Below are 24,452 nucleotides of genomic sequence, written 5' to 3' on the forward strand. Positions count from 1 at the left end.
TCTACAAATGCTCAACAGCATCACTGCAGAGACTCTTCCAGAGTCTTCTCTGGAACACTGGCTGGACCCACCTCTGCTGTCAGATACCTCTTGAAGTCTTGAAAGCAAGGAGCAAAGTAGGGATGGTGAGGCCACTTCTTGATGGGTTTCAAGCACCCTGCCAGATCATCATCCTGGGAAGAGAGGCAGGCCAAGGAAGAGGAGGAAACCTTGAAAGAAATCCTCTGTGTGTGTGGACAGAGGACGGGATCCTTTGGTTTCCATCGGGTTGCTGGAATTAAAAGGCCCAAGAAAACATCATGTCTTGACTGGGTGGTGGTGGGCTGGCAGCAGGCCTGCAGTGATCCAAGACAGAAAAGCTGCAGAAGTCTGAGCCTCTGAGCTACTCTGCAGCAGAGCCTCCGAAGGATGCAGGCTGTCCAGAGATAGCCACACTGGAGACCAGGCCAGCTGGCAGCTCGCAGCCCCAGCACTGCCGGCAGATCCTGCCCATGAGGGCAGTGTGTAACAGCTTCCTAGCAGCTGGAATGAGTGGTGCTTGCTCTCCCAGCACACCCCATGGAAGTGGCAGCATAGTTGCACTTTCTCCCCAAGAGAGCACAAATGTGCTGTGTCCAGACACAGAAAAGGACCCCAAGCCAAAAAGAAACTCGGCACTTTCCAAGGAAACAACAAACAGCCTTAGAAGAGTCTCTCAGGGTCACCTCATGCTCTACCCCTTGACAAGATCACCTCTGCCTGCCCTCCAAGAGCAACAAAGCTTGTTGAGGCCTTTCAAGCCCTCTAAGCAACAGCAGCTCTCCAAGGGACCTTCCAGTGCTTCCCCACACTCTTGGAAAGACCTCCTACTGCCTGATCTGGATCCTTTTCCTTTATTTCCTCCTGTCCTGTCCTGTTTGTCCCACTCAAGAACAGAAAAGGGTTGTTTACCTATGACTAGAGCATTACCTTTTACACACTCTAAGACTCATGCAGCTCGACAGGCTCTCATCAGCCTTTTCTCCTCACCATGTGTACAAGGTGCTCATCTTTCCTAATGCTTTTCTCTGTGCTCTCTAGTCTGCACATACAGAAGTGTTGTGCCTCAAACTGAGTACAGTGCTCAAGCAGAGGTCCTGCCAGCACTGAGTGGCTTGGGAGGATACCTCCATGAACCTCATGCACAGATCCCATTGATCCTCCTCTCATCACATTCAAAACCCTTGTTAAAAAGTCACAGCTTCCAAAACCAGCACCAGCAAAAGCTGCAAATGCTTTCTGATAACCTAAATCATGTTACATCCTTCAAGTTGAAAAGCAGGGAAGAAATGCTGCAATATGGCTGGTGAGATGCAATGGGTCTCAGCAGAATTTGGGCATCAAAGTGAAACCTGTGAGGAGCAGACCTTGTCTGGGGGGAGAGGGGGGCAGTGAAGTGCAGCCCTCTTTCCCACTCCACCCCACAAGACCCACACATGAAGCAAAGAACTTCTGGAGGGGTCTCACATCTTACCACTCAGACATGCTGGGCAACCTTCCCAGGCTGCCAGCAAGGGCAGGATGGCCACAGCTCTGGCAGCTGCCTGGGTGGGTGTTCCTGCACAGCCATTGGGCCAACACATGTTTAGAGGTCCCACTATTACAGAAACAAAGCAGAAGGTGACTCTCTGGGGCTCCTCCTCACCACCAACACACCCTCTGGGTAGGTGCCAGGGGAAGCACCTCTGATGGGGCACTGACTACATTGAGGATATCAGGGCTTCTCTCCCAAGTGCTGCAGCAGGCTGAAGAGCACGCTGGGCTCCCGCTGCTCCCAATACACAGCATAGCAATGGCCGTGCCGCCCACCAACACCAGTGGTGACAGGAGTGCCAGTCCCATGAGCCAGCCCCCACCACACCAATGCAAACCATCCCCACGCATCACCGAGCCAGCAGCACAGGAGCTGCCAGCACCCCGAGAGGCTGTCGGGGTGGGAGGCAGTGAGGCACCCCGGCAGGTCCTGATGGTGCTGGCATCATCAGGATGCCATCACAACCACGTTGCTCAGACCCAGACCCTGGCAGCTGCCTGCTACCATGGGTATGCACTTCCTCCCACTGGATCGGGGCAAAGCAGCCAGCTCAGCCCATCCCCGCTCCAAAGAACCCATCACAGGGCAGGTAAACAGATTAGGAAACATTCACTTAATGCTCTAATTTGTCTGTCACCCAAGGGTAACCAAGGCATCAGCCCCAAGCACCCCACACAGGCTTTGCAAGGCAAGGGGGTGGCAGCTGGAGGCTGCCCTGCAGAGGAGGGCACTGCCCTGGGGATGGTGTGGACCCAGAACTAAAGGAGAATGTTTTGTTTTCAACTTCCACGGAAACAGATGGAGAAACTCGATATTCAACTAAAAGGAAAAAAAACGTTGTCAACAGAAAGCTAAAAATAGGTTTAAATCGAATTAAAAAGAGAAAGAGAGAGAACAGAAAGTGAATGAATAAGAAACTAAAACACACCTGTGCCAGGAGTTGCATAAATGAATCAACAATATCAGGATGATCCCTGGGCCCTAAAATATAATAAAGATGTAACTTAAGAGAAAAATCATACAAACAGCAACTCAACATCATATAGTTATGTGATACAGAAAGAATTTACAAGTGAAAACAGGAGTGTAAGGGAGGAGGGGTGTGTGGGGAAAGGGATGGGCAACATGAGCAGCTTGAAGCAAGTTAAAGAAACAAAACATACAAAAAATCATGAAACTTGGAGAACCCAAGAACAGAAAGAAACTGCAAAGGAAAGGGTCTGAAGCCCCAGGGCCTCCAGCTAGCACCTGGGTGCTGCAGAGCCAAGGAGATCTTCGTGTCCTTGGGGAGGAAGAGGAGGAGGAGCAGGGGCTAGCTGGGCACCATCTCCACAAGGAGAACTAGAGCTTTTTGCACTGTGGGGACCGAGCGGGTGTCTTCAGAGCACTGTTTGGTCCTGGAAGATAACTGCAAGTGAACAACAGCACCTCAGCAAATGCTTGACAGGCCCAGCCGGGCTCAGGCGTGCACATGCTTGTCACCAGCACCAGCTGCTCAGGAGCCCCTGGCACAGTCACCCTCCCACCCTGTTCCCAGATGTTCTTCAAGACCCTGAGTCCAGGATCCTCCTGGAGGTGTCCTCCAGCATCCTCCTGGGAGAGAGCAGTTCAGTGCCCAGAGATCTTCATGCCAGCACTACTCACCCTACCTTGGAATCCCACTGTGCACAGACATGTCCTGGACCCCGTGGGGTCTGGCATTCCCCCATCTCCTGTTGCCCGTGGGCTCAGCAGAAGTGGCTCACCCTGCTCAGGGCTGGCCACCCCCCCAAAAGGGACCCATGGAGTGGGCAGGAGCATACAGCCCTGGGCACAGAGCGAGCTGCATGGCCGCTTTCAGGAGCAAAGCTTGCATCCAAGCATTGGCACAGCTCAGTCTCTGTCCTCTCCTTTCCTCCTGCAGATATGCCTGCTCCTGCAGGGAGGCATCGCCGCCTCCCCAGGCACCGAGCCAAAGGGTTTCAGTGCAGACACATCCACGCACCGCTGGCAAAAGCAGGGACCTGATCTCCAGGTAAACCCAGCTTGCCTGCCACTGACCCCAGTGACACCTCAGTGAAGCACAGGTTGCTCGGACCATGGTGTGATGATGAAGCAGGGGTCCTCACACCTCCCCAGCCTCCCTGCAGAGCTCTAAGCCTTGTACAGGGGCACAGCATCACCCCACCCAGCATCCGGCTGTCAGCAAAGGACAAGACCCCTTGGGGACTGCATACGGAGGTGCTGAAGGACCAGAGCCAGCAGCTCCAACATACATTTGTCCCTGTCACAGGGCAAGTCACCAAGAGACTGAGGGGAGCCATGGTGTGGAGGGGCCTGTCCTAACCCCCATTTGCTTTCTGTAGGGTGTGCATGAGCTGAAGAGAGACCTCACCCTGGGGGAGCACACCAGCATCCTCAGCATCACAGCAGTGACTCTGAAGAGGTCGTTTCCCAGATGTTCACACACACATCCTCCTGCTCATGCAAGGGCTTAATTCCTGGCCACTACAAACAGCACTGGCTCCCGAAGGAGCCCCTGAATCTCCTGGGAAGCACAGCCTCCCTGCCAAGCGAGACTGGAACTCCAGCTCGAACCCTGCAGCATGCGACACCCAGCCCTGCTGCAGAAGCAGGGCTGTCACGGCAGTACAGCGTCTCACCCAGGGGTTTCCTGCTTCTGCTGCCCTGCAGGGAAGGTACCCACCTTCCAGGGGTTGGGATGAATCCAAGAAACAGAGATGGCCCCATTAGCTTAGCTAGGAGTGAAAACAGCCATTCCTGGTAAGACGCCTCCAGACTCCATGCATGCAACAGCCTGACAACAGCCCCAGCGTGAAGAAGGGTTAATCCTACGTACCTTGCTGGAAGAGGGTCAGTGTGACTGAGGTAACGAGCAAGAAGAGGGCCTTGATGGGAGGGAAGTGGGCAGGCTCATGGGCAAAGATGTGAACCAGCTGCAACACAGAGAGGAGAACTCAAGCTGCTGTTAGCCTTGTAGATCTCCAACCCCCTGGGGAGCAGCATCCCCAGGCCTGCGCTCGGCTCCGTACCTGCCGGGTGAGGTCGATGGCAGAGGCCTGGGGGATGGTGCTGTACATCTGCCCCAGCATCTCACACAGCTGAGGCACCATGGGGGCAAAATCATCCAGGAGGGTCTTCACGGACTTCTCAAAGATGGCACAGACGGACTGCAGGAGAAGGGGGGCTGCTTTGAGCAATGGGCATCGGATGGCCTCTTCTGGGGAACAGGGCTTGATGGATGGGTCCCAGGGGAGAGATGAGCTAGCAGTAGGCATAAGGACCAGCCAGGCAGAGGGCTCAGATCTGCTCTGGTACTGGTGCCCTGCCTTGCAGGACAGGATGCTCCCAGAGATCAGTAAATACACTTCCTACTGCAGAAGGAAGTCTCCCTGAGGGCCAGGGCAATGTGGATGGTGGGATGCCGCACATGGGCATTACTGGACTGAGAGGACTGGAGAAACACCAGATGACACATGTCCAGGTCAGAGGAGAGATCTCCTCTTTGGGAACATACGTTTGGTAGACCCCTATCTCCCTGCTCATGGTAGGGCCTCTGTAATTGGAGAGGAGTGAGGCTGATATGAGCACAAGATAGACTAGAATGGCTGCACACTGCTGGTGACAGCACTGGTCCGGACAACTGAGCAAGACATCCCTGTTACAGGATCACTCAGAGTCTGTCCTTGGCTGTCCCAAGTTCAGGGCAGCAAGGAGTGGCAGAGCTGCAGGCAGTATACAGGAGGAGCCTGGTTACCTCCACCACCTGGGCATCATTCATCCACTTGCTGAGAACCTTTTGTATGAGCTGGAAGACTTGCTGCAGAACCACCACCACCTGCAAGGAACAAGAGGCACTCAAGAGAACTGGCCTCCACGGCACCAGGAAGGGGAGATTCAAAACTAAGCATGGCTTGGACACAAACCTTCAGGGACCACTGCCCCCTCCCCTCTCCAAAGATGGACAGCTTTCTTCCCTGCTGAAGCAGCCTGGCACAGCTCACAATGCCAGGCTGTCCTCCAGTGCAGCACCCAGCCAAGAGGGACCCTGCAGGTCACCTCTGCCCACCTCAGGAGCGGTGGGATGAGCTAAAGGACTTGTTCTGGCTGAATTCACTGGCACTACACTCTTCATGGTACACACTGCAATCTCCATTAACCCCCCTCTCCTGGCACCAGCCAGGCTGTGGCAAAGAGCAATAAGCTCTACTCACTGGGTTGGGTCCTTGCTGCACTGGAAGTTTCTTGACTTCAGTGCTTTCGTGGTCATCATCGTGGTGGCTGATGTCTAGGGTGGTGAAGAGGTTGGACAGCAGACCCAGGATGTGGATGATGGCCAGCTTGTTGGAGGGATTGGGCTGCCAGGGAAAATAAAGCCAAAAACCATGCTGCTTAATCATAGTCATGCATTTAGGATCCTGAGGAAACATGACTGCAGAGGCAAAGTGCCAGAGAGGAGTTCCCTGCATTGCCCTCTCTCTTGAGCCCATGTTCAAGTGTGTTGCTTCTACACAACAGCCCCAGAGTCAGCAGGACAAACCAATTCTGCATGGAGGTAGCACACTTACAGTTTCATCAGCCAGCTTTTCCAGCTGCTGGATGTAGGGGGTGATCAGGGAGTGCAGGTTCTTCAGGATCTCTTCCACTTGCAGTGCAGAGAGCAGGAAACCAAGAGCCTGCATCAGCCACATGCACTGACTCGTCTGGGACAGAGGAGACACAATGGGTCAGGTCACCACCCAGCCTGCATCCTCAAGTACAACCTAACATGCACACTAGCTAAAGCAGCGGCCAGGATCCCCATGTGCTGCAGCTCCTGAGCTGTTCTATCTGGGTCACCCTTGTTACATCTCACTGCAGGAGACAGGAGCAGCTCCCTGCCAGCACAGCAAACCCAGGGATCAGGCACTCTGCCACCAGCACACTTGGCCTCTTCCCAGCAGCTGAAAGACCAGTTGGTGCCCAGGGATCTCCATGCTGGCACCACTCACCCTTCCTTGGCATATCATCCTTTGCACAGCCTGTCTTGGCCCCTCTGAGGTCAAGCATCCCACTCTAGTCTGGTCACAGGCACAGCCTGCGTGGGCTCTGTCCCCATACTTATCTCCCTTCTTTTTCCTCTTGAAGACATGCCTGCTATCTCAGCATCACTGGGCTTTCAGGGACTGGGAATTGCTCGAGCTAAGCCTCCCCCAAAGGCCTTCCCTCTCTATGGGGATATACCCTCCAGCATGACCCCAGCCCACATGCAATGGGAGCCCGGCAGCTACTCCTGGCCCCACACACAATGGCTGCAGTGCTCAGCTCTTGTCATGGTACCCCTCATGTCTTCAGCGAGGTGTGACTATAGGGTACACAGCAGGGGCAAGCAGAACCAGCCAGAGGTGTGAGCCAGCCCCTCTTACCTTGTGAATCTGCTTCATCAACACCTCCTGCCAGAAGGAAGGGGAGAGAGAAAGAGCAGGGTGAGTGCCACAGACAGCCCCTTCTCTGCCAGAGGCAGGACTGATGCAGGAGGTCAATATAACCAACACCATTGTGGGCAGACAAGAGACATGCACTGCCCACAACGTGCCACAGGCAGAGAGCAAAATCCTTGTCCCCTTCCCAAGCCAACCCACCCAGCAAAGGGAGCCCCTGGCTTCGCCAGGCGCTGCTGCAGGACAGCTCAAGGAGCCAGGGCTTCATTAGTCTGCTGATAGCATACCCCAAGCTCCAAAGCAGACTCATGTCCTCCACCAGCCCCTCTCTGCTCTCACACACACCCTGGCACCTCACCCAAGCCCAGCCCTCCTCCAGCGCCTCATGACTCTGAGACCCATCTGCCCCAGATCTTGAGAGCCAAGAAAGACCCTGGGACAAGCTGACCCAGCACTGCAGGGACCAGCCCAGTCTGTTCCCAACAAGACAAAGGACAGATACCCAAGTGCAACCCCAGTAGACTCCCTGGCAGTTGTGTCTGCCACTGCCCATCATGTCTGCATTCACAGCAGGACACAGGGCCTGCCACCTGGGTCTGTTGGCCTAGGAACAGGACAGACAAGTCCCTTACACCAAGCAAAATGCCCTGAGTTGCTGCTTGGCAACCCCCTGCCCTGATCCTTGCAGAGGAAAGGGTATGCACAGTGCACGTCCCAGGTCACCACCGCACATCCATCTGCACCCAGCTCCTACCTGTGACACAGCGACAATGTTGGCAGCATAGGGTGGCAGGTCGTACTTGCATTCCCGACAGATCTTCTTCAGCGTGGACACACTGGAGATGGAGAGCTCAGGGTTGCCCAAGGCTTGAAGCACCAGCGGCAGCACGTTGTTAATCATGACGGGGTGATCAGCCAGCCACTCTGACAGTGCCCCTGCACGCACAGATGGGATCAGCCCACAGGACTGCATTGCGGGCTCCTGCTCCCGCACCCTGGGATGCTCAGCTTTGCTTTTCACTGATGTTATTGCTGAACAGAGATGGCCTCAGAGGGGCTCCCCCTCCCCACCCTGTGTGTGAACAAGGAACTTACCGATAGTGAACATGACGGTGTCGGCAAGCTGCACGTTGCTGATGCTGATGCGGGGAATGAGGCCAATCAGCCCTGGCACCACATCAGAGTAGTTCACGTCTATGGTCTCAGCAATGGACTGGAAGCCGTAGAGCAAAGCCTCTGTGTGCTGCCGAAGTGGGAGAGGCACTATCAGAGCCATGCACTGACCCCTAATGGCAGCACCAGCCCCAGCTCCAAGCACTAGCTCAGACTCCCCAGGAGGCTGGTCCATGGGCAGTGCTAAGGACAGGGATGCAGAAGACCTGTTCCTCACCCCAGCAGACCCTAGAAAGCCTGCATGTGTGCTGGCAGGGGAGTCATGCTCCTTGCCTCTATCATGCCCCTTTGCTCTAAATGTCCCATGGCAAGGATAGGTCCCCAAAGGACTGGCAGCCATCAGCCTGGTGCCTGGGACCCCTCACTCACCTGCCACGTGGATGGCTGCTCTGTGTTGGTCAGGAGACGTCCCAGTTTGTCATAGAGGCTGCTCAGGAGCTCAGCACCCAGCATCTCATACACATACATCAGTGTGTCAGAGATGTCCACCCTGCAGAGAACATGGGGGGGGGGGGGTTGTCTCCAAATGCTGTCCCCATCCCCTGCAGAGTGCTCCATTCATGAACACATGGCTTCCCCTCCCACTGCCAGGCAGGGCACGGGCACTGCCTGCACAAGCACACTGCCCCAGCCCAACACAGGGTGCTCCCAGGGCATCCTCAGCAGGACAACCGGTGCCATTCCAAAATACCAGCTCATTTCCTTATCACCACCACAGCCAACAGAAGCTCTTGGTGGAAGGAATCTCTTTGTCCCTCCTTGGCTCTCCACACAGCAATCAGTCTCCAGGGTGGCAGGACGCTGCCTGCATCCTTGCCTGCCTGACAAGCAAACCCAAGCCTCCCAATTGTACCTGTATATCCGAAACTGCTCCTTCTCATCTGAAGACCAGAAGCCATACTCCTCATCAGAGGGGAACTGGGCTTTGTGCAGCAGCACATCCACCAGTTGGAAGTAGACAGGCCTGTAGACCTGCTGGTACACCACCTGCTTGTCTGGCTCGAAGGAGAGGATGTCATCCTGGTAGCAGGAGGAGGAATACATCAGGTGGCGCAGGGGAAAGAGAAAGGAGCTGGCATGCCTGCTGCAAAGGGGACTTGGGAACACTCTTTAGGGTTGGTGGGACCTATCATGCCTTGGAGGTTGGATTTTCAGCTCCCCAAGATCTACCTGATGCTGACTCTTTCTGCAGAATCAGCATATCTGGATGTAAGAAGCCCCAGCAACCAGCGGGACCCTTGGGTGTTTGAGGAGAGCAGGGTCACAGCAGGGTGGCACTGCCCTGCCATGTCCTAGCTGCAGGAGCAAGCCTGCATCAGGAGCACACATGCCTTGGATCCCCCTGCAAGGCAGGCTGGGACGGGTACCTGAGCACAGCACTCTCCTGTCTATACCCACACCTTCAGCCCATCCAGAGAGCCAGCAAAAAGAGGTGGGAGCCGTGGCCACACACAGCTCCGACATCACCCCCCTCCCTGCCCATGCTCAGCTACTCTGCATCACATTGCAGAGGAATAGAGCTGAGGGGATGAACAGGGGCTAAAAATAGAGCACGACGTGGCAAGGCTGCTTTGCTGGCACAGGGAACAGTGGCCCTGGGAGAGGGACCCATGCTGCGCAGCCGCTAGCAGCCCCCAGCCCTCTTTCCTCCTCCAATAGACCACACCACCAGCCTGGCAGCAAGATCTAGCCTGCAGTGAGCCAGCACATGCTCTTCTACCTTGCAGGCACACAGCAAGGAGCTAAACAATCAGCTCTGCTGCTGGAAAAGAAATCAGCATGAAGTTTTAATTAGTTATGTTAATGAGGCCCTTAAAGCCTGGCTTGCACTTCCAAGGAAGACTGGGGGTGGAAAAACGCAAGCCACAGGACCAGCATTTCTGAGGTATGTGCCCTGCAGTGAGTGTGAGAGCAGGGTGAGGAACAGCGGCATAGGAAATCCCTGGGAATCAAATGCAACCGGGCCATATCCCAGTCCTGTGCATTGGTGCCTAGAGTCCTGCCTGGAGAGTAGGACCGACCCACAATGGCCACTGACCTGCAGCGTGTACCAGAAGGTGAGCGTCAAGGAACTGGTGGTTTCATTGACAGGGTAGTGCCCAGGGATGCCAGTGCAGAACATGATCATGTTGACCAGGGCCAGGAAGCTCTGCCAGTGCTCCACCTGGTCCAGGAGTGCCCTGAGGAACAGAGAGCACAGTCAGGGTGGCACCACTGCTGTGAGCACAGCTCCTCTGCCCTGACACATCACTGGTGCAGGACAGGCCCTGCACAAGCAGCAGATGCAGGACAGTGGTGCTGCTCCAACCTCATTCCCTGGGGACCATCACCAGCACTCACCGGGAGTGGTTCTCCCCCAAAGCCACAGCGATGCGGCAGATCCCATGTGACGTCTCCATGTCCCCGCTCTGGACCGCCTGGCGCAGCTGCTCTTGGAGCCCCAGCACAGGAGGGATGAGCTTGAGAAGGGTATTCACATACCTGCAAGCACAGCCTGAATCAGTGCCGGGCATCGCCTCACCAGCACTGGCTGCCAAGGCATCCATCCCTCCTGATGCTCTCCCAGGGCTCCTGCCCAGCTTTCCTTACTGGAAGGCTGCTTTATGCAATGGGATGCATCCAGGAGCCTGTACTGTTTACAGGGACTCTACTTCCAGCCTGTGGCATAGGGACAAAATTCGAAGCCCCAGTCACCCCTGCAGCAGAGCCTCTGCAAGAAAAGGGCTGAGCCAGTGGGTATCAGCTCAGTAGGTTTGGGAGGGCAGAGGCACTGTGGTGCAGTGGGGCACTTGGACCAGCACCCAGCTTGCACTGACTGGTCACTGCCATAACCAGCTCCAAGCAAGCTGTGCCAGCACATGGCAGCATCAAAGCAGTAGAGAGCAGACGGGTGGGGAGGGCAGACCTGTGGGCTCTTTCCACTGCTCTTCTCGGCTCTGCAGGAAGGCAGCCAGAGCTGCTGGTGGGATATGGCACAACTGTCTGGCATGGACACATCTAGGCTGAGCTCTCTGGGAAGAAGGGGCAGCCACCCTTGGGGACTTCTAGCCCAAGATGCTGGTCCCTGACACATCCCTGTGTGCCCCCACCCTCCTGGTTTGCCACAGCTCAGCGCAGCACAGCTCTCCCACATCACATCACGCACATCAGCCTCCCCTCCGCGCCGCTGCCTGTAAGTGATGGTAACCAAGGCAACGAGAAGGAGGCAGCCAAGGTGAAACGCAGCCCAGGGCCCCCGGAGAGAGGCCGTGCTGGAGGCTGATGCGCAGCCTGCCATTTCCCTGCCCGCCGAGGCGTGTTATCCGGAGCTGCAGCTATTCTGTGACCCACCGCATGCAGGTGCAGGGCTGAGGATGCTTGGAGCGGGAGGCACATGTGATGCCAGCTCTCCTGTGCTTCCACCATGGGGAAGGGATGTGACTGCTGACACTAGGACAGCCACACATCCATCCCAGAGTGGCAGGGCTGCTCCATCCTCTTGCTATGGCTACTTTAGGACAGAACAAAGCCATTGGTGCAGGGAGAGAGTTGTGCTGGTGGTGGCAGCTTTTAGGTCTGGACCAACAGAAGACAGAGGGAACAAGGTGTCTTGGTGGCTACCCCTCTGTGTCCCTTCTGTGGGCTGGCAGGGGTCACCCCTTCGTCCCTCTTCCCTTGATGAAATCACTGGTCATGGGGACGTGTATTTTTGTGTAAGCCATTTTCGAGCCTCTGACGCCCCCTGAGTGATGCATGTGGCACCGTGGGAGCAATGTGATGATGAAGAATTAGGAAATTCATCAGCTTCCCTCCGTGGGAACTGATGCTGCAGTCATGGCTGGCACAAGGGAGCCAGGGTAGTACCCAGACAAAAAGGTAGAGGGGATCCTCCACTGCTCTGGTGTAAACAAAGCCACCCTTCCTCCACAGCACTGGGCTCACAGTACCCCAGAGATGCTCTCACGACTTCAGGAGTTTATTACAAGGATCCCGCTTCTGCTGTCACCTTGACATACTCATAGTGCAGATGCCTGGACCTGAGCTGGTCCTCTGGACACCCTGCACACCAACAGGGAGAACCAGCTGGATTTGCTTCCTTGCTGCAACTCATCCCATATTAATGCAGATCTGTAGAAAAGCCTGGGTGAACCCTGCCTCCCGAGCACCACTTCACTCTGCTCACTGCCTGTGCAGATGTAAGGGCAACTTGGATGAAAGGGCGCCAGCAAGGAGGGCAATTGTTGCTCTAGGTAAGTTGTTTTAATCAGCATTCCAAGAGCCACAACCAGCTAGAGCTGAGCTGCTCTCCTCTATACCCTGGAGCATGGAGCCCCAGGCCACTCCACTACTGCTTCCCAGCTCCAAGTGACGAGCTTGCCCCTGCTTCCCACCTCAAGTACCCCAGCACTGGGCAGGATAGCACAAGACCATCCCTGAATGCCCAGCTGAGCAGCCTGCCTCCAGCAGTCAAAACCTGGGAATGCCTGTGACTGTACGAACGTGGCAGCCGTAAGGTGATGCTTCCCCATGTATTTCCCTCCAGTGATCTGTCTCAGCCTTCCTGAGCAAGAATCTGAGCTATATCCTGGTATTTAGCACCTGAGCAAATTTTGCTTCCATGAGTTGGTCCAGTCCCTTCTGAAAGTCACTGCAGCTCCCCTGGTGGGACCAGCATCTCCTTCTGTTCTCCCCACAACCCTCCCCAGACCACATCACAGTGGGGGGGACAACCTGCAGAGGGGAGATATGTACAGCTGATATGGGACAATCTCATCCTTCCTGATGCAAAATCTGAGCCATGTCCTGATGAGAAAACTCTGATGTTATTAAAACACTGTTTCTAATGAAGCTCTTGGAAAACTTTTCCAGTGAAATTCTTCTTCAGGGATTGAGCACCAGCACCAGGAAGGGATGGGCTGAGCACCAAGCAATCCCACATGGACATCAGTGATCCTGCCAGCCCCACCACTGCAGCAACACTCTACTGCTTTCAGAGAGGCAGCCCACTGCCTGATGCCTGTGCTCCGTAGCCCCTACCACAGGCACACATCACATGGAGGTCCTTCTCCCTGCTCCAACACTACCCGTTGGGCTGCAGAGCATGGCCAAGCACCACGTGCCAGCTCTCCTGCTGCAGCATGTGCCACTGAGCTCTCTGACCTGCTTAGCAGGGGGGGATAATCCTTGAGTGAGACGGAAAATCCAGCCCAAGCCTCCTCTGCAAAGAAGTTGCAGAAATATCTCCATTCCTGCTGTCTTGTGCCTCAGGAGCCTTATGACAGTGGAAGTGTGCTCAGAGGGGCTCCAGTTACGGGCTCCTGGCCAAGCCTCTGAGGTTTCTTCCCAGAAATGCCATATCCTAATAAAGGAATGTCATCCAGAATCCAGCAATGCCTGGGGCATCCCCTCCTCTGGGTGCTAAGAGCTCCAACCCTCCTAGAAGGTAAAGAGATCAAATGCTTTGCACCTATGGATCTCTGCTGCATCATCTCTAGTAACACCTCAGAGGCAGGAAAGCCACCCACTGCTCCTCACAGGAAGAGAAATGGAAGATGCTGGCACAAGTGACTTATCCAAGCATGAGGCAGTGCCATGGCTAGGTGATCCTAGCCCATGAGGTCCCACCTGCCCTTCTCCATCTAGTCGTGGGTGGCAGCCAGTAAGGACCTGCAGCATGAGGGATGCCATGCAAAGTGGTGCTACCCTTGGAAGATGACTCACAGATTACCTAGCGGTGGGAAAGCAGGGAGCCCCAAGACCCAACACTCTCATGAGTGATGCCCTACAAAGCTTTGGAGAGGACAATGTCATCAGCTCAGTGTCAAGGATGCTCTGAGCCTGCAGCTAAAGGCAGCAGGGAGCCAAGCCACTGTGGAAACAAAGGTGAGAGACTGAGGAGGAAGAAAGCAGCTGGAAAGCAGCAGGGACCTCCCACACTGTTAAGATAAGAGACAGAAAGGTCAGGAGATTCCCTAGGGGCTCCAGAAGAGCTGGATCCTTCCTGGCTAAGCAACAAAGCCAGAGGGGGGGACAGCTGGCACCAGAGGAAGCAGGAGGAGGGACGCAGAATGGAGGACACAAGGAACAAAGGGGAAGAGAGTCCACTGGGGCTGGGAAGTGGTGGCTCTGTGAGCTACCCAGCTCCTGAAGCCATCCTAGATCCCAGTACCGAGCACTGTCCTGCTCCTTCCTGGAGCAGTTGACACCATACACTGCCTGGCAGGGCATCTCTGTGACAATGCCACCGCTGTCCCCACACCCTGCAGTGGGGGCTGCGCCAGGCTCACACGCTGGGCAGCCTTTCAGGCTGCCTCCTGCCCTGTCCTGGCCATTGCCTGCATGCCTTCGGACAGGAGGGCTCTTTGCCACAGCCAATGATGCCTCCAGGGAGAAGAATGGAGAGCAAGTGCTGGTAATGCTGTAAAGTAGCAGCCAGTGTGGCAGGACTGGACAAGGCCAGAAACTGTGGCAGGGTCAGCAAGAGAGCAGAGAGAAGCAACCCGTTCTCAGCCACACTTCCCACCAAAACTCACTTTGAAAGCTCACAGAGAGCTCAGGCTTTTAATGCAACTGAAGAACAGTGCTGCAGGGCCAGGCTCCCGCACACAGGTGTGGAATCACAGCCAACAGACTCTGAGGCTCAAGGGAAATGGAAAGGAGGAAAACAGAATCCAACATTTCAGAACTGCAAGTCGTTTTCACCTTCTCATTTTCTGCATCAATGGTGCTATAAGGGTTTGGGCTAGCCCACAGCCTTTGCCAGGTACAAGGGAAGGTGCTTGTGGTCATCTTCTGAATGAAGATGCAAATGAGGCAACCCCTCCCACACCCAGCAAACCCTGATGGGTCTCATTGTGTAGCCAGACTTGCAGATGCAATGCCTTTGTCATGGAAAAAGATGATCCCAGACTGCCCTCAAGCCATGGACTGTGCCAGCTGTCCCTGCCCTGACCTGAAGGCAAGGACCAGGGCTCACAACCACAGCAGCATTGCCACGGCTGCAGAGGGTAGGAGCATGCACGATGCGCAGTGATGCACAGCAGCAGCAGCTCAGCTCAGCCTTCAAGGAAACCCTCCTCTTGGAGGGTTGCTAAGCAGCCAGGAGGGGATGTGGCCACGGGAACTGAAGGAGATGTACTTTCCCTTCTGCGGGCATTGGTCCCAAGAGCTGACAGCAGCTTGGACAACGCAGCCAAGCAGAGGAACTCAGAGCCCCACAGTGCGGCCCCAGCAGGACCTGCTCCAGCTCAGCTGCTCCAGGGGCAGCCCCAGCCATAAACAAAGGATGAGTCCTTGGCTGGCATGAGCTGCTGGAGTCAGGAGGAGGAGGGAGAAGACCGTCAGGTCTGGTTTTATTATCTCTGCATCGAATCAGCTCCTTGGCTGGACCAGCAGCATGAGGCAGAGGAGGGTCTCTGAACTCGCGCTGGCAGGAGCCAGGCAGCTGCTCCCTGGTCGGGTGCTGCAGATCTGACACAAGGAGCCAAAAGGGAATATCCTCATCTGCTTGAGAGGAGGAGGGTGGGGATAGGATGCGGGGACCCAACACTACATACTCCCCACAAATCAACCACAGTGCAAAGCCTTCCAGGACCAAACCTGTGAAACCAGCAGCTGCTGGCTGCTTTTAACATCTCCCACACCCTGCCATCATCACCTCCAGGGTGAACAGTAGCTAAAAAAATCCAGTTTTTTCCTTCCCACCCTATTCCCTTGTAGACCACCATCCCACAGCATGTGGGAGAGGCTGCCCTTACCTCTGGGCATCAGGTTGGGAAATGGCATTGACCACAGCCTCCACTGCTGTGTCAAAGAGCTCTGGGTCCTGCAGGGAGGTGAAAGCTGCTTGGATCAGGTTCTCGCAGTCCATCAACGGGATCTCCAGCTGCACCCAGCTGGAGAAGCACTTCAACACCTTCTGCTTGATAAAACCAGGGGAGTCCTGCTGCTGCAGCAGCTGCTCCAGCAAAGGGAAGACGGAGCCGCACTCCTGTGCCAGGACGCTGCGTACCTGGCCCTTGCGGTACTGTGGCAGGCGGCTGGTCTGAAACTCCTCGGGCAGCACGGTCAGCAGCTCCAGCAGCGCCAGGCACCGCGCTCGCCCATCCACGTTGGAGTCCTCCGCCTGGAACATGCGCACCATGTCTGCCACAGCGCAGGGCCAAGCCTCCGGCATCATGCTGAGCGCCAGGGAGGCCAGTGCCACACAGAGCCGGGTCAGCACGATCTTGGAGCCGCTGGCGAAGCGGGTGATGTGGGTGAAGAGCTGTGATTTGAGGGTCTCATACTGGTCAGCTGGGATGTCGTTCCAGTAACGGGAGATTTTAATGTGGAGAGCGCTGGCGCCAAAGTACTGGATCTCGGGCACCTTGTCCATGTTGAGAAGCAGCCAGCTGAAGTGCCATGCCTGCGGGGACACCTGTGCCTGCATCAGCCATTTCTGAGCCAAGTTCTTGTTCTCGATGTTTGGGTCGTAATACAGCTGATGGAGAGCCTGGAGGAGAGAAGAAGGGATCTTAGAGCAGCCAAAGAGCACCACCATGGCCGGTCCCACCTGGGGAAGGCTCCCTGGGATACAGCCCAGCACCGGGGCTGCCCACCAGCCACTGCCTTGCACAGCCCAGCCGCTCTCCCTGCCTCAGCCTGTGTGAAGGGACCTCCCTCCTTGTACTCTCAGCGAACTGAGAGCGATCTGGCTGTGGGTGAGGACCTGAAAAGTGTTCTTCACCTCCTCCTCATGTTGCACTCTAGGAATTTCTTCTCCTTAGTCACCTCCCATCTTCACTCATGCTGACCCTGCCTGCTTCCCTGCTGAGGTACCATCACTGGGATGGCTGCAGGAGCCCTCTGCTACAGGAGGGCTCTAAGAGACACGGCACATCAGCACTCCTGCTCTCCACTTGACTTGATCTTAGAAAGGTGCTGTGGATACAGCAGCATAACCCAAAGCTTGCACTTGGGAGCTCCAGGAGCTCAAGAGCCACTGCAGATATCTTCGTCGGCTAGATTATACAGAGCTGTGGAAATCCACAGTCACTAAACTCAGGGATTAATCCTTTCATGGAGTCCCTTTGAAGTATTCCCAAACCTGCCAAGTTACAGCTGAGTCAGGAGAGCTGGCATCTAAGCCTGCCTTCTGCCACCTCCTGCAACAGTCCAGGCTGCTCACTCCATTTCTCCATAGAGAGAAGGGGAACATTACGTACCTGCTCCGACAGCTTTGGGAGATCTAGTTACTGCTTTGCAGCGCTCGGATCCATGTGAACAGCCTCAAGCAGGCTGCAAGGCTTCATTTGCAGAGGAATATCATATAGGTCTTAAGGGCAACATTAGTTACTTATCCTGGGTGGGTGCACCTGGTAACCAGTGATGCCCTTGCACATGAAGGGGGAGATAAACTACCCCTTGCCTGGACTCCATCTTCCAGCAGGGATGTTTTCTGCCTGGCACAGCACATTTCATTTCAAATCACTGACTGCACATGCCAGGATCAAGTAAGAGCAATGGTATTTCTCAGGCTATCAGGCATCCGTTGCACCCCAGCAGCAAAATGGAGGATGACTCCAGCAGGTGCAGAGGATTTTTGTGTCCCTATCCTGGCTCCAGGTCTCAAATATCCTCGTCCTTACCCCCCTAAAAAGCTCTATAAAATTTTTGCGTGGTTCTTGTACCCAGGAGAGGATTTAAACCCTATTTTTAAGCATGCAGAGCTGGCGGCCTGGGGCACAGGAACGAGCTTCCCAAGCAAGCTCTTGTGTCTCCAGCTGCCTCCCAGCACAAGACGAAAAAGCAGGACAAAATGGCAGGAACCTTACAGAGACAGCATTGGCTGGGCCATCACTTGAAACACCTCTGTTCAAGACTTTGTGGCAGAGGAAAATGAGGATAACCTCTTTGTAAGAAAGAAAGAGGTTATGAAGTACATTGCAAGAGACGGAGCAAGCCAACACAGGTTGCAGAGGGACAGGCGTCTGTCCCACTAAATGATGTATCCTGACACAGAAAAGGTTAACCCTTTGATAAGCAGGACCAGGGAGCAAGAAATCATCCCTGAGAGAGTGGCCAAGGGGCCCATGTTACCAGCAGCTCGCTCTTCCCAGCTATCTCAGACTTTTACCCAAAGCATCTCTCAGCTGCTGGGGCAGAGGTAAACGCTGTCATCGTCAAAGCAACAATTCACTTCATTACCAAGCAGTAGCTGCAGATGTGCTAAAAGCTCAACCACTCCTGGGGGTAGGAAGCTGGCTCCTACCCCTGCTCTCTGCTAAGGACTGAGTCATCCTGCAGCAGGGCTTGAGCTGGAGCTTCCAGCCATCTCCTCCATTACCTGCTCAGTCTCTTGTTCTCATCAGAGCTCACTGCTTATTTTCTTTCCAAAAGAAATCTCACTTGAGATTCCCAGTTGGTGACAGATCACTCTTTCAATTCCCTGCTTGCTGGGCACCGTCACAGGGCACAGAAGCTGTCATTAGTGCCCTCTGCTTGCTCCCCAGCCCAGGACCCCTCCCTACCTGCTCCCACCTCTCTGTTTAGAGCCACATGCAGTCCTTAATTAATTGATTTCTTCTATTTCGAACAGTCTTCCTGCTAACACAGGGAGAAAAAGATCCCTGTGCATCACATACTCTGACGCACAACTCGTACATGTGCCCCAGGAGCCCTAACCTCTAACCTGGTAGGAGGTTTGCAAAGCATGGACCTCACTGTGTGTGGAGGATGGACCACAAGCTCCCCAGCAAAAAACCTCCAGGCTTCAGGGCTGCTGCTTCATGGACTCACAGTGGGGAGCTGCGCAGGCAGAGTGTGGCACTGTGCACACTCCGGGCACACTGATTTGAGCCCCAGAGCGATGGGAAAGCAGGGCAAGCCTTACACAGCACCCCAGCTAACAGGAAACACGGCAGGGCAGCAGAGCAGAGGCTGGCACACGCAGCCTGCCTCCTGAGAAGTACCTGCATGCTCATCCTCCATCTGCCTGAGGCTGCTGATGCTGGATAAGGCCTGAGCCTACCAATGCCTCCAAGCAACCAGACCCTGGTGCTTTCATGGAATCACCTGACTGAAAGGAAGGGAGAGTGGGCAACCAGGCAGAGCAGAGCACGAGGCTGAGGCGTGAGCATCCTGCGCACAGCTCCAGCACACAAGCATCCTGCAAGCAGCCCCGGCAGCAGAGACTTTGGTACTGTCTATGCCAAAAAACCAGTTGGTACATCCTAACAACAAAGATGCTCTCCTTGACACTCATGCTGGGAAGATGTCACTACCACTGCACTAGAGGAACTGTAAGCAATCTGATCACAAGACCCATTCCCAGGCAGGGTCAGCTTTCCCACCAACACCATCCCAGTTGCTGGCCTGTGCCCCTGCACTCAGTGCCTGCTGTCACCAGTGAGCTCTCCAAAGGGAGAGTTGTCCATTGCCCAGCAACACCACCTCAGAGCCCTGCTCCTCCTACACGGTCCCCCTGTGGAGGTTTCCAGCAGAGGTCCCCAGGGATGTGTGCTGGAGCCTCCACTGATCAGCACGCTGAGGGTGAGTGGTGGGATGGCAAAGTCTACCAGCTGCAGTGAGTTATTCAGAGGATGGAAAGAGAGCTGATGCTGGAGTCCTGCTGCAAGCTGTTGGAAGTCAGGAGAATATTCTGGAAGGACATAGTTACTGGCTTTCTTACCCAGCTTCCTCAAGCACACTGCCCAGGATGGTGGTTCCTGGCTGTGTGCAGGATGCCAGGTACAGAGGCAAGGCAACACATGTCCTGAGGCTGCTGACGGCATGCCCCATGTGGTGCTCTACATGACGCAGGAGAGATTTTCAGGGGATTTCTAAGGATGGGCATCAATAATGGGACCATCCTAGCCCAGCTCAAAGAAGCAGATGAAACCCCTGGGAGAAGACCAGGCTCCTTCCCTAGCCTACCATCACCGAGTACCATCCGCTGCTGAGAGCATGGGACAGGAGGCTGCAAGGCACGTGCCCTGCAGGGCAGTAAACGGCACACTCCTCCTCAACCATACTCATCCCAGAGGCAGGCACCGGCTGCTGTTGCATTCGGTATCACCATGTCAGCCAGACTGTCAGGCCCATCAGGAAGAGCTGGAGATGACAAGGGGAATTCATTAGCGCCAGGAGGAAGAAACAGAAGGCATGAAATTGGGCAGTGGCATCTAACAGGGAGGCTTTGTGCATTCTGATTTCAACGGGTGGCTGACACCAGACCCGCCTCCTCCGCAATTAGACCTGTAACGTGAGAGCTGGTAAACAGCCCTGCTGTCAGCTACGCCCTTTGGCCAGGGAAGGAGCTTTCTCCAACATCAGCTCTGCTTGGTTGAACATAAGGCAAGCTTGCAATGATGGCTCTTCTCTGCTCTAAAAAGCTGTGGCCAAAGCCTCAGTTAGGCTCTAGCCACCGGAGCGGCACCAGCCCCTCAACAGAGCCAGAAGTAAGCTGCCTTGGGGCAGGCACGGGTCAGAGGTCCCAAGTTGGTCACTTTGGGAGGTGGAGGAGTCCAAGGAGAGTTAGTGCCAAGCAACTGTATCTGATCTTAGGTTGCACTCCACTATGATGATGGAAAAGGAGCTTTTATGAGCCCAGAATCTCTGAAGCCTCATCCCTTGGAACCACAGGGATCCCAGAGCCAGATCCCTGACTGCACCATGTAAATGCATTACGAGAATATCCCCAGCAGAGAGGTGGTGTGTCCGTGGGTGCCATTTGTGGGTGTCAAGAGGAGCCCTGGATGCACAGTTCCAGGCCCACAAAGCTGGATCATACTGCCTGCCACTCCTGGTGACTCCATGGGGAGACAGGTCCCCTCCAGGGGGAAACCTGCTTGGGCAAACCGAGGTGAGATCAGGTACAGCCCTGAGGTCTGCATCCCAGCAGGGGAAATGGCAAGCTGGAAGTCATGCTCCTGTTCTGCTCCTTGCCCTATGCCCACAGCCGTGGCATGCTGGGGCAGCAGTGGCTATGGCCCCTTGGCAGTCCCTCTCCTTCTTCCAGCAAGACCTGGGGATCTCTCCCGCTGCAGCCTCTCACTGTCCTTTCTAGCTGAATGCACTCACACTCACAGTGCTCCAGGCCTGAAGAGCACAGCCATTACCGTGGCTCTGCTGAGCAAAGGGAACGTCATCCCTGCATCATCCCCTGCCCCGCAGCAGCCGTCCTCCCCCTGCCATGGCAGGGCAGGCTGAGCAGCCAGAGCCCCAGGAAGGCGGCAGCCTGCTGAGGCACCAAGGATAGCAAATGGATGCGACATAAAGCTGTGTGTGTCCCGCCAGGCGAGCTGCTCCTGCTCATGGCACACACGCTTCCTAGTGCCAAAGAATGGGTTTCTTTCCCCCTCTCTTAATAAGAGGTGCTACCACTTCATAGCCCCTCTTTGAGCCCAGGTTGCCCACACCCAGCCTTCAGCTGTCAGGAAGGGGCTGAGCCCAGATGCAGCTCAGCAGCCTCAGCATCCCTCCTGATGCTTCACTGCCAGCAGCCCTTTGCAGGTAACAGCACGGTGCCCACCAGGGATGGGGCTGTTGGAGATGGGTGTGCTCCCAGTGGTAGGTACCCGCACAGTGGTACTACCTGCTACCTGCAGTGGTAGGTACAAGGCCAGGTACCTGCATAAGCAAAGGGTGAGGACCAGGAGGACTGGGGGAAACCCTGGGAATGCAGAGCTCAGGGTGAGTTGGAAGGGTGAGCCAAACACCCCTGCCCACCTCTCATGTTTCTCTCCATCACTTTGGTGGACAAATTGACTTGAGAGAGGAATCCCCACTGGTGCCCAGGCACCAATCCCACCCATTCCTGCTTTGTAAGACATCAGAGCTCAGATGAGGTTCCAGTGATGGTCATTGTAGAGCAGAGCTGAGGCAAGGCAAACATGAGGTGCTGTTCTCTCATCCCATCACCACCACACCTCAGGAAGGAGCAAAGTGCTCAGCCAAAGCTGGCTCTGGGTGGAACCTGCTTCTGTGGTGAAGATCTGGTTAAACACTAAACAAGTGTCCTTGCTTCCTTCGATTTTGCAAGAATGTCACCTCCTGAGGCCCCCAACTCACCATTCCTGGCACGTCTGCCACATCTCACATGTATGGGCTGCCTCTAAGGAAGAAGTGGCCAAGCTGCTGTCAGCAGTGTATTGAACAGGGGATGCATTCCCCCACCCTGACATACCCATAAATCTCCTGATCAGGTTTCTGAAGACAGGCAATAACCTTCTGCTGAAGAAAGCAGATGCACTTGGGTTTCTCCTCCCCATCCTCCTGTATGGAAGGCAGCCCCGGCAGCTGCCACATCCCCGAGGCTCAGAATCTCTGAGGAGCAGTGATCAAAGCCACCCCTCTCCCATCACGAAAGGCTCCGGATGTCAGCTCCATGACACCCCGCCTACCCATCCTGCCGGAGAGGCTGTGCATTCATCAGGCATCTCCAGAGAGGCACATGGCAATCTGGAAGGCCCAGAGATGCCAGACCGCTGATGTGCTAGGGAAGAGATGTCAGTGAATGTTACAAACACCCCAGAGGATGACAGGCAGGCCAAGGGAGGAAAAACCTGGAAGGAATCAGACAAAAAAAATGGAGGACAAGAGCAGGCACTTGGGAAATTCACAGAGGAATGGCACTGCCTTCTTCCTTATTTCAAGAGGAGGGATGCTGCTGGGGCAGATTCAATTGCACTGAAACAGGTACAGAGGGTCTTGCATTCCTCTTCTCCTGCCCAGTACTGCAGTGCTAAATGCTGCTAACTGTGACCTACGGGAGACCACAATTACAAGGCACAAATCCTACTTGCGCACTGTTCCTCCAAGACCAACACAGCCAGCAGGGACCGAATATCTGCAACCCATCTTTATCAGATACTGCACAGCAGGAGTGTCCCCTCCCCACGGCAGCATCACCCCATCACCAGCCTGTCAGTCATGCCACAGACAGCCCCTGGGCACAAGAAAGCACACAGAAGTAGGCATGGGGAGGCCAAGCATCCTCACATCCTGAAGCCCTCAGCTTGCCCAGCCTTCCCTTCGACTCCTCCAATATAGCAGTAGGCACAGGGGAAGCAGAGCCAGCCCTGAGCTACCGGCTGCCCAGCAGGTCCACACAGCATGGCCACGCCAGCCAGCTCTAGCTGTGCCCAAGCCAGAGCAGCATCTAGGTCAGGCTCAGAAGGCAACACAAAGCAGCTGAGCAGCCCTCAGCTGGCACTGGGGGATTCTGACACAGTAACTGTACCACAACAGCTCAGCCCTGATCCTTCCCTGTGTCATGGGAGAGCTGCTTATGGAAAAAATGGAGAAAAAACCTATAGGGAACAACTTTCGGATGGCTCCTGAAGTGCAACACCCGAACCTGACACCTCCTCAGGAACAGGGTCAGCTGTCTGCCTGCTGCCCATAGGCTTTCAGACCTGCTGGCTGGCAAAGGATAGCACAGATCCAGCCTACAGCACCCAACACCCTCCAGCCTCCCTGCAACTACTGGTCACAGATGGAGGGACTGAACCAGCTCTCTCTGGCACAGGTCATGATGGATACACACAGCAATGATCCTCCTCACCCATGTGGGTACCCAGAGCCCTGCAAAACTCTGTGGGCATTTGCCCAGCCCACCACCAAATAAACAACATGAGGTACAGAAGGGTCTTCCAGGGATGTGACTCCTCTCCACAGAAGCCATCAGAAGAGCATGACAGGCACAATCTCACCAGAGACTTCCCTGGCTACAAGTCCCAGAAGTGATGACTTTCACTCTGGGTAACGTGGAGACACTTCAAGCCTCTGACTTAAGGGATAACCAGCTCTTCACACAGTTCCTAACACTTATCACTGACTCAGAGTGGAGTCAACCCCTGACTTTAATCAGCATTCCATGTTATTAATAGAGCCATGCATAAAACCTGGCAGCAGAAGAGCCCAGGCCAGTAGAAGCATCATTTATCTGCCACCGTCACCTCTGACAAAGCAGCTCTACCCACCTGCCTCCCACCAGCACAGCCCCCAGCAAAGCCCACCTTCCTTTCCCTTTGTACCACAGCCCTCCCTTGAAGAGACACACACAGGGGGGCTCTGAGCACCTGAATCTGTGTTTTATTGAGCCCACCTCACATTTGTTCCTCTGGGCAGGCACCATGCTGCTGCCCCCAGCCAGCAGCAGCTCAGATCCCCACCATGGTCCAGAGCTGCATCTTCAGAGGACACCACTGTGATGGCAAAGCCTGCGGATATGGGAAGAAGCCAGACAGGCTGGGGGAGGGGAACCAGAGCATCCTAGAGGGCATCTTTGCCTCCTCCCAGGTGGCAGCAGACTAAACCCAGAGCAGCACGGCCAGGGTGAGCAG

The 24,452-nt window shown here is 55.2% G+C and overlaps 1 protein-coding gene across 2 annotated transcripts in view; it reads right to left on the reverse strand.

Annotated features, from left to right (window-relative positions):
- Positions 1-24,452, reverse strand: part of IPO13 (importin 13) — a 31,682-nt gene that overhangs the window by 5,895 nt on the left and 1,335 nt on the right. For both annotated transcript variants that reach the window (XM_034063889.1, XM_034063888.1), the window contains exons 2-15: positions 15,882-16,618; positions 10,486-10,626; positions 10,184-10,325; positions 8,999-9,165; positions 8,515-8,635; positions 8,068-8,215; positions 7,727-7,908; positions 6,958-6,984; positions 6,121-6,255; positions 5,767-5,910; positions 5,310-5,390; positions 4,585-4,722; positions 4,392-4,488; positions 2,481-2,533 (exon numbers count right to left, since the gene is read on the reverse strand). In XM_034063889.1, coding sequence (XP_033919780.1) covers positions 2,481-2,533; positions 4,392-4,488; positions 4,585-4,722; positions 5,310-5,390; positions 5,767-5,910; positions 6,121-6,255; positions 6,958-6,984; positions 7,727-7,908; positions 8,068-8,215; positions 8,515-8,635; positions 8,999-9,165; positions 10,184-10,325; positions 10,486-10,626; positions 15,882-16,618 — 2,313 coding nt within the window. The remainder of the gene's footprint in view (positions 1-2,480; positions 2,534-4,391; positions 4,489-4,584; positions 4,723-5,309; positions 5,391-5,766; positions 5,911-6,120; positions 6,256-6,957; positions 6,985-7,726; positions 7,909-8,067; positions 8,216-8,514; positions 8,636-8,998; positions 9,166-10,183; positions 10,326-10,485; positions 10,627-15,881; positions 16,619-24,452) is intronic.

The sequence above is a fragment of the Melopsittacus undulatus genome, chromosome 6, assembly GCF_012275295.1.
Source record: "Melopsittacus undulatus isolate bMelUnd1 chromosome 6, bMelUnd1.mat.Z, whole genome shotgun sequence".
NCBI lineage: Eukaryota > Metazoa > Chordata > Aves > Psittaciformes > Psittaculidae > Melopsittacus > Melopsittacus undulatus.